This window comes from Setaria italica, chromosome IX (genome assembly GCF_000263155.2).
Source record: "Setaria italica strain Yugu1 chromosome IX, Setaria_italica_v2.0, whole genome shotgun sequence".
NCBI classification, from domain to species: Eukaryota; Viridiplantae; Streptophyta; class Magnoliopsida; order Poales; family Poaceae; genus Setaria; species Setaria italica.
Window position 1 is genome coordinate 50,119,637 of NC_028458.1, and position 15,574 is coordinate 50,135,210.

The window sequence follows — 15,574 nt, forward strand, 5'->3', positions numbered from 1 at the left end:
TGCAGGTCGCATCCGCGTTTCACATGGGTGGCGCCACGCGCCAACCACTCCCAGTAGATCCTAACCACAGCATGGGATGCTCCTGCTCCTGCTTGTGGTATGAACACACGAAATTCCTGCGGATTTCAGCAGCAAACCACACGGTCAGGCCGGTAACCACCGGTAGACCAAAATAGCAAGTAAACGTGGGACAAGATCTCGCGCGCGGCGATACAAATTAAAGCCGTAACACACTGGTTAGGTTAACACACGGGTATACTGACTAGACACCGCGGTTTCCTGGTGTGCGTGTGCGTATACGTACACGATACACACATGGGACGCTGTCTGGCGTCTGCCGTGCGCAGCAATAATTTGACGACGACCTCGGCGACGGCGAGGAGGATGCACACGCAACGCGACGTCCCCGTCGCCGGAAGTAGTCGTCGTCCGGAGCATACCGCTCCCAGCTTTGTTTATGCCGGCGACTGGCAGCAGTAGCAGCCAATGGCGTTGTTTATCGGGGCAGTCAATTTTAAAGGATTGGGAGATCCGCGCAGCCTGTTTGGGACAGTTCAACTACTGCAGCCCTTATAGTTTGGACACTGCTGAAGACGTGAAGTGGTGATGCATGGCTGGGCATCGTCTACTGGCCAAGTGGCGATCACCTCCGTTCACACTGCAGCCGGTGCAGTACATCAAGTGCAATTCTCATAGAGTTTAAAATACCTTGTTGCTACTTGTCAGCTTCATTGCTAGCGTGTGGTGCCAGCCATCAGTTCCACACACAAACACATGTTGCGCGGTGCCTCTAGCTGCGATGATTTTTCTACCCCAAGTTTCTTCGTGCATATATGCCAGCGTGCGTACTGGGGAGAACTGTTTACATTCAGCAGATGCGATGCGATCGCGGGAGGATCCGACAAACGCGTCGAATTATAGGAGGGGTTCTCTCGCACCCAATCCGTCTACACTCCGTCACATCAGAATTCAGTTCGGGTCGCGGACTAACGGCTCACCTCGTCGTCGTCATGGCTCGAAACCGCCGCAAGATGGCAACCCTCGCGCTGGTCATGGGTCGAGGCACACAGTTGCGTGCGGAAAGGACGCTGGTCACCTTGCCAAAACCACTGCCGAAGTGCTAGCACTGATGTCTACGCCGGGCGCGGAGCTGGCGCGCAGTTGATGAGGGCACCGAAGCCGCCACCTTGCCGTGCAGAGACGGATCCGGCTGGAGAAAGGCATCCACGTGGTGAGCTCGAGGCCTGAAAGCTGCTGGAAAATGCAGTTCGTGATGAGGGTGTGCTCCCGAGCGGCAGGGGGCCGAGCTGGCTTGAGATGGATCGGCGCGTCGCGATGCTGCGTGGCCCTAGCTCGGCTCTATCTGTGCTCGTCCGAGCCGGACTTTTCCGCTAACCAGCGTCGCGATAGCCCAGGCCAGGAGGCCAGGACCACGGGCTCGCAGAATGCGCGCCAGTGATGCGCGCATGGCATGATAATTGAGCACATTGTCAACCATCTTTCGTGATTCATGAAAGATACAGGACAAGGCAGGTAGCAATAGCATCGGTCTCAAGTCTGAACACTGAAGATTTAATTAAAGCCTGAAGTCTGAACTCGGAAGACATATGCCAGAGATCTTTCCACGGGAACCGAACGGATTTCGCTCTCTCCCTTTTGCGTTCCTTTGCTGTTGTGCAACCTGCGGTCCTGCTCCTTTCTTTTCCGGTGCCAACTGTTGCTGACACAGAGCTGCAGATGGACACTGCGGTACTGACGTTCAGCAGGCAAACATCTTCATCAGAACAATCTCTACTACGCTGCAACAGAATCAGTTCGGCACACTGCACTCCTATGAGCCTAGTAGCCTACCAATCCTCACCACACCACACGGATCTGTTTCATTGACTGGCAGCTCCATACAATACTACCAGTTGATGATATTTCCATGTCAACTGAAAACGCAAGCCATCCCAAGACCGTTGAGCGTCACTGATTGGTGGACACTGGACAGCTTCAGGTCATGACGACGCAATGTGCGAGTTACACGTGAGGCTTTTCTAGTGGAGGTATGGGGCGGGTTGGTTGTAGAAACCTGCAACGTGCACGACAAAATTATCCGTCACGCGCTCCCTCGTGCTGGGCGGAGGGCTTAAGAAATTGCGAAAAACTTTCATGTCTGTGAATCTGTGACGGTGGCGCGAGTAACTGCCAGCAGAAGCTTGTGCCAGTTGCGGATCTTTGTGACGACGGAATTCAACCGCTACAGGACCGGGAGCAGCAAGAACAAATAGCTAGCTTGTGTAACTGAATTTGATGGACTGATCGAGTGAGTGAGACTGCAAAGGGCCGCTCAGACCACTACTGCTGGCTGATTGAAATGATTCGTTCTAATAATATAATAAGAAGAGTATGCCAAGATGCACGCAGCGTAAACTGAATGAAATGACTGAAATCAAGTGTTTAACGTCCTATCAGATTGCTGGCCAGAAGAAAATCCGGTTTCGCAAAATCTGATCATGATCACTTAAAAAAAATGTAATTACATACCGCATTCACTGGTCTCTTCCGATCAGACGTTAATAATTCGTTATTCAGTCACGTCGGTCGTGATCCTTCATAGAATCATAGCTAGGGCCGTCTCCAGATCAAAATATTTGGACTTGGCGCGCCAACGACGCATTGAACCACTGCGGCCACATCTAATGTGTAGGACCTCGGTTTCATGAGGAAAAAAAAAAAGAGTAGGACCTCGGATCCATTCGCCCACTGCCCCCACATGTATCACAACGCGCGAAAGGGATATCATCGCGGGATCCGTGTGCACGACGACCGTGCACACGATCCTTCCTTCATAGGAAGTCGTCTCTAGATCAAAAATATTTGGACTTAGCGCGCCAACGACGCGTTGAGCCGCTGCTGCCATATCTAATGTAGGACCTCACCTACATTGCCCCCATATGTATCCCAATGCGCGGAAGGGATCGTCCCGGCGGAACGCACCAGGGATGCTGCTCCGGCACATGCGCCTGCCGTGTGCCGCGGACATTATCCTTTACGAATAAGCATCGTTTTCGCAACCCTGAAAGAAAATGACCATGCGCTACGCGAAAGAACGTTCAACGCATGGTCGCGCGATCTGCGCGGCACGCAACGGTGCTCTCGATCGCCCGCCGTCCCCACGTGATTCCGGGTTAAAGAACACACGGGGACACGGGGTGAACTGCTGAGCTTTACTCCGCTTTGTTTGAACGGGAGTCCTTGCGTGAGCGGTGAGCCAGGAACATTATCAAGGACTACGCGTGCGTGAGGCGGTGAGGGGCGCCGGTGCGCGATTCATCCTCGTCTTCGGGTTCCCCGACGATAGTAGAGAGGAGGGCTAAATCCAGGTTGGCAAAGCCCGAAGGAAGGCTGCTATCCCCTACGGCGCGGCTCGATCGCGCACGGAGGCCGCCGGCAAGTTAGCAACCGGGCCGGGTATATCTTCGGCCAGCGTGGGCCTAGGCCTTTCTTTCCTTTTCCTTCCTGGTCGGCCGCCGTTAACAAACAACAGATCGAGCCTCCATCCTACTGAGCCTCCGCGTGCAAATTGGACGGGTGCGCCAACGTGGGCTGAGCGGTCCTCACAGAGCTTTCTTCAAATGTAAATACAGTTTTGGGCTGAACAGGGACTACTACGTCCCCTTGGCAAATGGACTCGGTAGCATCCGCAGGCTAACATATTATGAACTTGTTTGACCTGCAGCTGTTAAGCTTTTCTAAAAAAACTGATGTTGCCTTTTTTTTAATGAAAAGACGATACTAACTTTACAACACGTAGTTAGCTTTCCGAGCGTAGAAAGCTACGAAAAGCTCTTAAAATTGAACTTTCTAACTTTCCATATAAACTCAAATTCAACCTCACTGAGCGTCCAGCTTTTGGAAAGTTGCACTAGAAGTTCGCTATTTGTTTGAGTTTTTGACTTTTCACATAAGCTGTCAGCAAGCTCAAATAGGGTCTAACGCTAATGGGATGCTAAAGTTTCGTATTTTCTTGTATTAGCCCATTCAAACAGGAGGGCTAAACTTTAGCCCTTTAGCCCTCCCTAAAAAGTACAAAAGCATTAGCTGGTGAGGAGGAGTTAATGGATGCTAATAGCTTGTCAAAAGATCAAAAAGGGGAGAGAGAAAGAGAGAAGGTGAGGAGATAAAGGGTAAAAGTAATATTTTATAAACTTTAACTCTATCCATTAACCATGTTTTCAAACACTGCTAAATTTTAGATGGACTAAATTTTAGCACTCGCTAAACTTCAACGATAGCCCATCTGTTTATAGAGAATGCACCCGTCACCCAAAACTAATCCTGTGTCTCACCAGAAATCAGTGGCATCGGAAGACCTTTCCTCGTTTTCCAAGTGTAATCAGCACTATAGGTTTCAGTTTTCACCATGTGTTTTGCACTTATAGGATCTGACGCCACCGTGAGTTTTACAGCTTCCGGATATCTCCCGTTAACGCCAATCCCACGAAGCATGTCAGTTTCTTTCTTTTTTCCGTGGTTTTGACGTCGCACCTCAAAAGCACTTCGTCAATGTACTTGCTGCACACATTTTCGAGCGCGTGCTCCTGGCCCCAAGCTTTGTGTTGTGTTGGGACATCTGCGGTCAGAATCCCATTATTTTTCCTGGTCTCAAAAAAAAAAAAGAATCCCATTATTTTTCCTAGCACTAAGCCACTCACTGCGGTTGCTTCAACCGATGTAAAACGTGACGAAAACAGTTGGACTTGTTCATTTTTCCTTTTCTTCGTGGAGCTACCCACTTCAGCAAGCTTCAACTTGCTCGGTAAAGAAACACGCGGGACGTGAGACTGAGAGGTAAAGAGACTAAATGCCTTAAGCTAATTTTTTTTTGAAAAAACATGAAAGGCAAAATTAAAGTTAAGTTCTTTGAGAAAGAGCTCGTGCTCCAGATCTTATTTACTTTATTTGGCTTGCTTAGATTGTGCTGCATTTGCGTAAATGGAAACGAGAAAAGTGCTTTGGAGAGCTGCCTCTTGCAAGTTGCCATGCAGCCGGCTACGACGCTTGGTCCTCCATGACATATGCTTGCTAGTGCTAGCCTGCTAGGTGGAAGCCGGTGCATGAGCTGAACCTCTACATTCTATGAAGCTATCCCTCTGATGTTACTCCACCCTTGTTTGGTTTAGTGAAACTTTGCACTTTGATATCATTTTGTTTGACACCTACGGTTGAAACTGTGTAACACATGTGACGACATTTTCAGATGACAGAAAAGTCCGTCAGTATTTATTTGTTCTATTGGCTAAAATTGTGAGAGAAAAATGTAATATTGACGGCATTTTCTTCTCCCACTACTTTAGTCAGGTATACTGCTGCTTTCTCGGATTTTGTTGGAACCTTCCCTGAGTCTCATGATTTACTTATTTATCAAAGAAAACGCCAAGTCCAGGACACTTGATAGGGGATACTAATCATCACCAGCTGGACTATTTGGACACATCTCAATGCCATCAATTTTAAACAATACTAGGAGCTTATCTCTATCACAGATTCACAGGGGCTTAGAGAATTCAAGAATGAGTTTGTGTCAGTCACAGTGAATAGAGATAAGCAGTAACTTCATGTACAGCAGCGACTCATCCATGATAATTACTGGCAAATTAAACTCGCCCTTCAATCCTAATCACAATGCGTAAGTACTTTGAAATAGGTTGCCATCCTAAACATTTGTTTTTTTCCAAACTCACATTATCTAAAATAAGAAATTCATATCCTATCTGTACACAAACTCCCTTAATTTTGTTTGTTATAAAATGCAGTAGGGCCTCCTCTCCTAGTTCAGTAAAAAGAAAGTTGGCAGCCCTAATATACTCTTATTCTTGAAACTGGAATTTTCATCAGTATTATGTCAGGTCTGCAGCCCGCTGCAATACCCCTGATTCCCAGAATATATATGATCTGATGGTGTCTGCAGCATCAGGTCTGTTGAACTTCCATTTTGCGTGAGTAATACCTGAAACCCCTGGATAGTCCAAACAAAGGCAACTTAAACTTGCGAACAGACATTCTCCCATTGCAGTTTCAGGTCTGCATTTGCCATGATAGAGCCGTCTCGAGAACGTCGATGGCGCACACGTCCCGCGCAGTTCGAGAATCTGAGTAGGATGCCGCGTCACTGTCCCGACAGCAACCTAAAAGCCAGATCAGATCATCAGATACATGTCCTGGCCCTGTCGCCTGTCACCAACCAGAAACCCTCTTCCTTGTGCGCGCGTGTGTTTCCGGTTGTACAATGAGAGGAGATTATTAGAGTTTTACTCAAAGTTATTTCCTTCATGTCCAAGACAAGAGTAAAGGCGCCGTGGCGACGGAAGCCCAGACATGCACAACACAAGAGCTTGCAAAAGGACATGCCGCTAAACCACACACCTGACCAACACATGGCGCTTTGCTTGCTAATCCTGCAATGGAAATTGAACTACACTCGTAACAGCAACAACAGTGCATATGCAAGCTGTTGCGGTACATGTGCCTCTTGTAGCTTCAGGTTGCAGTAACTTCGTGGCCAGCAGTGAGTCAGTGACATTGTCGATATCGGTTGTTTCGCAGTGACGTTCCAACTGCAGCCTGCTTTACAGTCCTGTACCTGCTTCGGATTGGCAGATGAAGCAATCGCGTTGTACGTATGTGTATGCACTTGTGCCTGCATTGCATATTTGCACGCACCAGATCTAGTCATGTTTCGTAGCAGGACTCGGACGACGTGTTGTACGCAAGGCCGGTGGCAAGTGTTGGATTGCTGAAGTGCAGGTGCAGCCTGACGTTTCAGCGACGATGTTGGTAGAAACAGCCATCGCTCATAGGTCAAAGCCGGGCTCGCCGGCCTACGTCCAACCGGTGCATCGACAGAATATGTCTGGGTTGTTCAGACATGAAATTCAGCACTCCTGTTGCACCAAGACTAGCTTTGGAGATTGGACAGGCGAGAGTGCTTGCTCGCGAGAGCCGTGGATACAATCATGGGTGATCTTCGATCTCGCACAGTGCTCTGTTAGGTGCCTGTTTAGATAATGTCTTGATATGGCCCGCCCAAGAACAGCAACCCTATGAGTTGCAGCGTTCTAATCCCTGCTTTGTCCGTCTATCGATCAGTTCACAGGAATCAAACTGTTGAAATTAACCGCCGAGGATCCAATCCTTAGCCGGATGTAAATCAGCCAGCGTTCGATCTGACTTGACAAGGAAATCGCAGCAAAATGACACGAAGGTTTGTGGTCGATCCTTGAGAAGAACACAAGATCATATCGGACCCGATCAGATCGCACACAGCATGGATTTCAGTCTGTAATACGCTCAAGATAGGTCACATCAAATACGACTCGTGAGCTCAAAAGTTTCTTAAAAAAGAGAGGCGTCGCTCAAAAGGACAAGAACCAGGGATAAGATTCCGCAGTAATTTTGGAGTGTGTCTGGACTCCGGAGCAGAGCAGAGCAGCATCGCCTACGTCAAAAAGGGACATTCCTTTGCCTGCACTCTAAAAGCCAGGCCGACCCAACTCTGTGTACATGACCAGCAAAAGCGGCTGCTGGCTGGCGCTAAGCGTCGCCCCTTTTCCCGTCAGGTTTTCATCATCTTTCCATCTCCTCCGATCATCATCCTCACCTAATCCCCAACCCCAACACCCCCCCCCCCCCCTCCCCCCCTTTAATTTTCTTGTCCTAGGAAAAAGGAAAATATCCTGTCGTCACCTAAAAATTTGCAACCACCATTTTGTACTGATGTCCTTGCTATATAACCCTTCTTCTCCCCCACATTGTATCAGCCCTGGCCGGTCGTGCTAGCTGCACCCATAGCTATCGACCGCCTCCCGCCTACATCCCCGGCACTGCGACCGCAAATTTGAAGACGGGGATATGGAGGCGCCGTGTCTTGCATTGCTCCTGTTCTTCGGCACGTTGCTAGTGTTGCCACAGTCGTCGCACGGCGCGACCAGATACTACACGTTCAATGTAAGTGCATTTCAAATGCATATGCATTCGTTTGTTTTTTAAAGCATGCATATGCAAGGTGCCGTTCATATTATTATGTACTCCGTACGAACTGATGATTTAGCTTCTTGCGCATTGATTTGTTCTTCCACCTAAGAAGCTCCATCCGGACGTGGATATGAACACGTTAACAAAGTTTTATGTTGTTTCATGTGTGTGTGATTTTGGCAGGTGACGCTGCAGAAGGTGACGCGGCTGTGCACCACCCGCGCCATCCCCACGGTGAACGGCAAGTTCCCCGGCCCCAAGATAGTCACCAGGGAGGGCGATCGCGTCGTCGTCAAGGTGGTTAACAGTGTCAAGGACAACATAACCATCCACTGGTAAATTATTCTTTCTACACTTCCCATTTCCTCCCACATCGTTCATGCGTAGCGATCACCCAGTTCAGCCACACCTAGGACTTGACAGCTCGTTTTACCAACTGCGATAGTCTTGGTCATCATGTTTTGCAATCAAATAAATGTTTCAATAACAAGCAAATCATAGATGCGTACATCTCGAAAAGGCTCTCTTGGTTTGGTGTTACCAACTAGTAAGCGCCACCTTTTTTTTCCTTCTGGAATTCTTGAGATGTGATCAGCTCGATCAGCACATGCATGGTGGTGCTGATAATCTTTCATTTGATCTGTCTGTCGGGTGGGCGAGCAGGCACGGCGTTCGGCAGCTGCGGACGGGGTGGTCGGACGGGCCGGCGTACGTGACGCAGTGCCCGATCCGGACGGGTCAGAGCTACGTGTACAACTTCACCATCACGGGGCAGCGGGGCACCCTCTTCTGGCACGCCCACGTCTCCTGGATGCGCGCCACGCTCTACGGCCCCATCATCATCCTCCCCAAGCGCGGCGTGCCCTACCCGTTCCCGGTTAAACCCTACAAGGAAGTCCCCATCATCTTCGGTACGTGCCCTACCTACCTGCTTCTTCCTTCTTGGGTGTGTGTGTGTGTATCAGTGTCCAGACGAACTTGAGCATGGACTCGTGTGGTGCAGGAGAGTGGTTTAACGCGGATCCCGAGGCAATTATCGCCCAGGCCCTGAAGACTGGAGCAGGCCCAAACATTTCAGATGCCTTCACCATCAACGGCCTTCCGGGCCCGTTGTACAACTGCTCGAGCAAAGGTAAATTTAAGCCCAGTTTGCCCTGTCTGGGAGCTTGTTCAGCCCGTTGGGCAATAGATGATGACCCATGTGTTGCTTCCCCACCCACCACGCAGACACGTTCAAGCTGAAGGTGCTTCCCGGCAAGTGGTACCTGCTCCGGCTCATCAACGCCGCGCTCAACGACGAGCTCTTCTTCTCCATCGCCAACCACACGCTCACCGTCGTCGACGTCGACGCCGCCTACGTCAAGCCGTTCCACACGGACGTGGTCCTCATCACCCCTGGCCAGACCACCAACGTGCTCCTGCGCGCCGAGCCGGACGCGGGCTGCCCCGCGGCCACGCACCTCATGCTGGCGCGCCCCTACGGCACGGGCCAGCCGGGCACCTTCGACAACACCACCGTCGCCGCCGTGCTCGAGTACGCGCCGCCGGGCCACATCAAGAGCCTCCCGCTCTTCCGGCCATCGCTCCCGGCGCTCAACGACACGGCGTTCGCGGCCAACTACAGCGCCAGGCTCCGGAGCCTCGCCACCCCGGACTACCCGGCCAACGTGCCCCGGGGCGTGGACCGGTCCTTCTTCTTCGCCGTGGGGCTCGGCACGAACCCGTGCCCGGCGAACCAGACGTGCCAGGGGCCCAACGGGAGCATGTTCACGGCGTCCATGAACAACGTGTCCTTCGACATGCCCACCACCGCGCTCCTGCAGGCGCACTACAACAACATCGCCGGCGTGTACACCACCGACTTCCCCGTTGCGCCGCTGGAGCCGTTCAACTACACGGGCACGCCGCCTAACAACACCAACGTCTCCAACGGGACCAAGGTGGTGGTGCTGCAGTACAACACGAGCGTGGAAGTGGTGCTGCAGGACACCAGCATCCTCGGCGCCGAGAGCCACCCGCTGCACCTGCACGGCTTCGACTTCTTCGTGGTCGGCCAGGGCTTCGGCAACTATGACTCGTCCAAGGACCCGGCCAAGTTCAACCTGGTCGACCCGGTGCAAAGGAACACCGTCGGCGTGCCGGCCGGTGGCTGGGTAGCCATCAGGTTCTTCGCCGATAATCCCGGTGAGTACCACGCAAGCCAGATTGTGGTCTTGCCATTGCAGTTTCTCGAATGTTCGATGACAAAGATACTGAACTCGTGTTATGGAAAAATTACATCGCAGGTGTCTGGTTCATGCACTGCCATCTGGAGGTGCACACGAGCTGGGGGTTGAAGATGGCGTGGGTGGTCAACGACGGCCCGTTGCCTGAGCAGAAGCTGATGCCTCCGCCGGCTGATCTTCCCATGTGTTGAAGATCAGTCAGTCGTTGACATTGACAAAATTGTGATTCATTTTTATACGTATGATTTGCAGATACTTATCAGTGGAGATAAATTGTTGTCGTACATAGCTACAAAAAGGTTAAGAAAGCTTGTGATTTCCTTTTTCAAAAGAAAGCTTGTGACTTTTCTATACATTCTTTTCTCCATTCTTCTAAAGGTTTAAAAGGGTTTTGTTTTGTGACTGAAAGAAATAGTTTTACTTTTGCATCATTTCTTCATTTAGAGTAGTTTGAAAGCTTTTGCTGTAATTCGAACTCAATAAATAGTTTGAGACTCATGATAAAGGTGACCCGTTAATATATGTGTTCGAGATTATTATTGTCCCATCTACCCTTGCAAAAAAATAATAAAAAGGAAGAGGCTGCACGTGATCCGGATGGCCCAGTACGTTCAGGACTATACATTTCTCAGGAGGAAAGAAACCACACTGAGCTTGTTAACAAGGCCCAAGCCCGAAGTCCTCGATCTGACATCCAGCACCTAGCTGCAGCCTCCAAAAAACCCCCAAAATCATTCAGAACATAGCTATGTAATCCCAAACAAAATTGACGTAATATATAAACACAAGCTTCATCAACTGTTGCAACTGTTGCCACCATCTATTTTTGTTGTCAACAAGCCCTCGATGTGTACTACTCTAATTGCTACAAGTAGTTTTCTAATCTTCAACTAGGTTCTTGTCCTCCATGTAGATCATGCCGTCCTGCACTATAGTCTCCATGTGTGATACGTCTCGGTGAATAGCCCCGTATTGTAGGACTGTCCAGACCTCCTGGTGGGCCCATAGATATATGGCCGACAAGCCCCCGAGTACTTTTTAGTCAAATGTAGCAGTCCCGAGTAGTTTTGTAGGCTTCTCCGACTAGTTTGTAGTGCTCTTCGAGTACTCCATCGGATCTCAGTCTTCAAACATTCTCGAGTACTGCTATGCGGCTAGAATGTGCTCAACCTTCATTTAACTTGATCTTCAATCTTCAACCTTGAATTTTATATGAAAGTGCGATGAGAATCGCACTCCATATGGAGTAGCCCCTGATCCTTAGGTTGACTCGAAGAATCAGGCTGAGGGTCAATCTTGTAATTTCACATCTCTTTCACCTTAAAAACCCAAAAGGAATTTTTTTTAGCCGATGGGCACGTGGCACGCAACCCCGAACCATTACACGACTATTTTGGGTATAAGGGTCAACCATTGGTCAACGTGACCATTCGCCAACAGTAACCTTATCTCTTCCGAAAAAATTGGAAACTGTCCAGCGATAACTGATGCCTTTTAAAAACAGAATATTCCCCGTAATTTTCGCATCTCAGTTAACTGTGTCGCGGTTATAAATAACGGAGGAATTCATCCCTTCCATTTCACCCGAGCCATTATGCCCATTCATCTTTCGCATGGTAGCCCTAGCGTTGCCGCTTGCCATTCTCGAGCTCGAGTGCCATTCTTCTCCATTGCCTAGCCCCCGTGCTTATGCGCAAGAAGACCCTTGTGACAATAGCGTCGAAGAAAATATCTTCCAGCAAGGCAGCGGAGAGCAAGAAGCGGAAGGCCACCAAGAAGGAGAAGGAAATCTGCTACCGGCGCTGAAATATGGCAAGACTGATCAAACGGTGCCACTGAACCAAACCTGCTCTTGGAAGAAATCTGTAATGAAGGAAGCGGACATCCAGGCATTGGTGGACGCCGATCTTCTCAAGGAGCAGGACTTCATCTACTGGAGAAAGGCCCATAGCAACCCATGACCTATGAAGAGTTTCACCAATGAGACAGTCATCTTTGCGCAGTTCATCGAGCGCGAACTGGCTCTCCCTTCGTCCGATTTCTTCCGGGGATTATTGAGGTACTACAAGCTGGACCTATCCACCTTAATCCCAACTCAATCCTGCACGTCGCCATCTTCGTGCATCTCTGTGAAGCGTTCCTTGGCATTCAACCACACTTCCAATTATTTAGGTAGTTCTTCAAAGTTAAGCCCTAGCCCCGAATGGATCATACAGAAGTAGTCGGTGGGGGGGGGGTTAAGAATCCAACTGCGGGAGCAGGTTAAATGAAAGTACTTGGATTATGAACTCATAGATTTCATTCTGGCTAGAAGCAATGGTGGTTCTATATTGGAAACTATGAGCCCCGTCTTCCCAAGGTGACTGGCCACCGTCCATTATGTAGTAACCACTGGTTGGACGAGCCGAGTACTGGGGACAACTTCCAACTGCCGAAGCTGATAGCGAAGATCGCCGCCCTCAAGAGAGAAGATCATGATTGTTGAAGTTGGATCCCAGGTCTGTGATGATTCTATTTAGAAAACTGTAACGGTGTACGATTTCATCCAAGAAGTCGAGGACTCGGTCTGCCTTGGGGCAAGTAACTGGTTTGATCTCGATCCATTTGGTGAATTTGTCGATGGCCACGAGTACTCGGTTGAATCCTCCTGACGCAGTTGGCAATGGTCCTATCATGTCTATCCCCCAGCAAGCGAAAGGTCATGTTGGAGGGATTATGACTAGTTTGTAGGCAGGGGCGTGTTGTTGTTTAGTGAAGAATTGACAGCCTTGGCATTTTCGAACTAACTGTTTTGCATCTGCTAAAATCATGGGCCAGTAGAAGCCTGCTCGGAAAGTCTTGCCTACTATCGTTCGTGCGGATGCATGGTTGCCGCAGATTTCTTTGTGAATTTCTTCTAGGATTTCTTGGCCATCTTCTCTGGTGACACACTTCAAGAGCACCCCTGATGATGCACTTTTCCTGTAGAGCTTGTCTCCGACTAGAACGTAGTTTTTTCCTCGTCGGGAAATTTGCTTAGCTTGATTTTTGTCAGATGGTAACTTATGGTCTTTGATGTAGTCGATGAAGGGTGTCCTCCAGTCGACTTCTATCATCATAATTTCTCAAGTGACTTCTGTAGTCTTGACTACCGGTGGTGTAACTTGTTTTGGTATGGGTGGTTTATGGAGTTCGTGCAACAGAAGCTGGGGTGGAGACAACAACTAAGGCTAGCCAGGATCCAGCTGCGACCCAACATGCCGCGTCGAAGAAGTCATCGCCCACCGTTAAGTCCCTACGTCGGGGGGGGGGGGGGGGGGGGGGCCCTCCATCAAGATAAAGAGGTCCACCAATTAAGTATCCAATTTTAACGTGATGTCGTTGTGTAGTGTGTCTCTGACACTTGTCTTGTTTCAGGAAATCCTCCAGCATGGATATTAGGGGCCCAAGCCTGAAGTCTGCAGCTGATGGCGGTAGCCGCTCAACCCTCGAACTTGCCTTGGAGCTCGCAATTCCACCACCAGAGGAGCAGCCCGTACCCAAAATTGCTCCAGGTGTGGTATTCCTTGTCACGCCCCTTATGCATGATGTCATAACGTCGCTTAACGTTGCTGTAGTGCCAGCCCCTAAGCTGCCAGTGGCTGAGCCCATTGCGGCGAGTACTTCCATAGTGGTGGAGGAGTTGGTAGCCCTCATGATAGATCTAGAAGCCGATGTGGAGGTGGTGGCTACTGGTGAAGTCAAGGCTGCACTTGTAGCCCCCGAGCTAGAAGCTGCCGTTGAGGTTGCTGGGGTGCTCCAAGTGCTAGCTGTAGTCCCGCCGTCTGAGGCGGCCTCCCTTTTGCCTTCGGAGGCTGGTCCATCAACAAGCCAAGCGTTGGCCCCTCTCGGTGCGTCAGACGCTGAGGAGCATGAGGAGCATGAAGAAGATTGGATTTCTTCCAGGGTGGACCTGGAGAAGATCCAGCTGATAGCTGACCCTCTGGCTACCATTCAGATGGAGGCTACAGTCTTGGAGATGCACCGCCGTGTAGGCAAATTCACAGAAGTAAGTTTCACCTCCACCTTAGGCCTCGATTTGAAATTGGTACTCGCTACTTATATGAGTATTTGCTCTGTTTTGTAGAAACTGATGCAGCACTCCCGCGAGAAGTCAAAGATGTTCCAAGAGTATGGGGACACCATCATGCGGGCCTAGATGCTGGAACAGAAGCTAGCCAAGGAAAGGCAATAGTCCTCCCTACTACTCATGAAGTATGACTGGCAAGCCATGGAGTATTGAAATCTTGTCCAAAGAGCCGTGGAGGAGAAAGACCGGCTCCGAAAGCGCAATAAGAAATTGAGCCATTGGGTGGAAGGTAACCTGTTATCCTCCGCTGTCTCCGAGTACTAGTTTGGCCTTGGCGATGCTAATTGTTCCTTGCCTTTGTTCTTGCAGAGCTCACCAAAGAGAATAAGGATCTCCAGGGTCACATCATGAACTGACAGAACTCATACTACACATTCACGGATCAACACCACAAGTTGTCCGCCCAGTACGAGACTCTGGAGCACAAGCTTGAGAAGGAAAAGAAGTTGCGCGTGGACGGAGAAGTCCAAATGGTTGACCTTATGAAAAAACTCTGAGCGCAAGAGGCTGAGTTGGCGGTGATGAAACTTGCTTTGAAGGAGCTGATAGAAGCCGCTCAGCCTATCACTGACATGGTTGAGCCCGAGAAGAAGGCGCGGAGCCCTGTCCTTTGACGGAGATACTCAAGGAAGTACCTGTGAAGATCACCAGCTACATCCAGAAGACGACAGAGTCCATCTCTAAGTAGCTGTTGGTGATGGTGAAGTCTTTCTACCCGCGAGCTGACTTAGCTCCTGTTGCAGAAGGCATCGCAGAAGACTGCTCTGATGAGCAGTTCCAACAGTACCTGTAGGAGATGGCTCCTATTGCCATGGAAGTAGTCGATCAAATAGACCTTGAGTAGCTATAGTGTAAAAACATTAGGTTATTGTAATATAAACAAGTCATGAAATGAAATGTAAATTATTTGAAGTCTTGTCGCAATATCTATTGTGTATCGACTTGTTTAAGTTCTTTGTTTAGTGCATCTCCCAAACTACCCGAATGGTTGCTCATGTGGTAGTCGTGAGTGTCTGCGCACAAGGCTACTATTGTGAGCATCTTCAGATACACGATGTTGAGTACACTTAGCATACATCCCCTTTTGCGGAGTGCAAGTACTAGTGCAAGTACTCTAGTATCTGGGTAGTCAAACTCTTTGGGCGAGTATACTCTTCAAGACTTCGTGAACTGGAGCCTACCTTTGCAACATCTCTAGGTTGTTCGGGTGTTGTGCTCCGAA

At 49.6% G+C, this 15,574-nt stretch overlaps 1 protein-coding gene across 1 annotated transcript; it reads left to right on the forward strand.

Annotated features, from left to right (window-relative positions):
* The first annotated feature begins 7,794 nt into the window (after positions 1 to 7,794).
* Positions 7,795 to 10,775, forward strand: LOC101756621 (laccase-10). Its single transcript, XM_004984661.2, has 6 exons — positions 7,795 to 7,992; positions 8,203 to 8,354; positions 8,683 to 8,930; positions 9,023 to 9,151; positions 9,247 to 10,203; positions 10,305 to 10,775. Exons 1-6 carry the CDS (start codon positions 7,897 to 7,899, stop codon positions 10,433 to 10,435), a joined length of 1,713 nt encoding a protein of 570 aa, XP_004984718.1. The 5' UTR covers positions 7,795 to 7,896; the 3' UTR covers positions 10,436 to 10,775.
* The last annotated feature ends 4,799 nt before the right edge of the window (positions 10,776 to 15,574 follow it).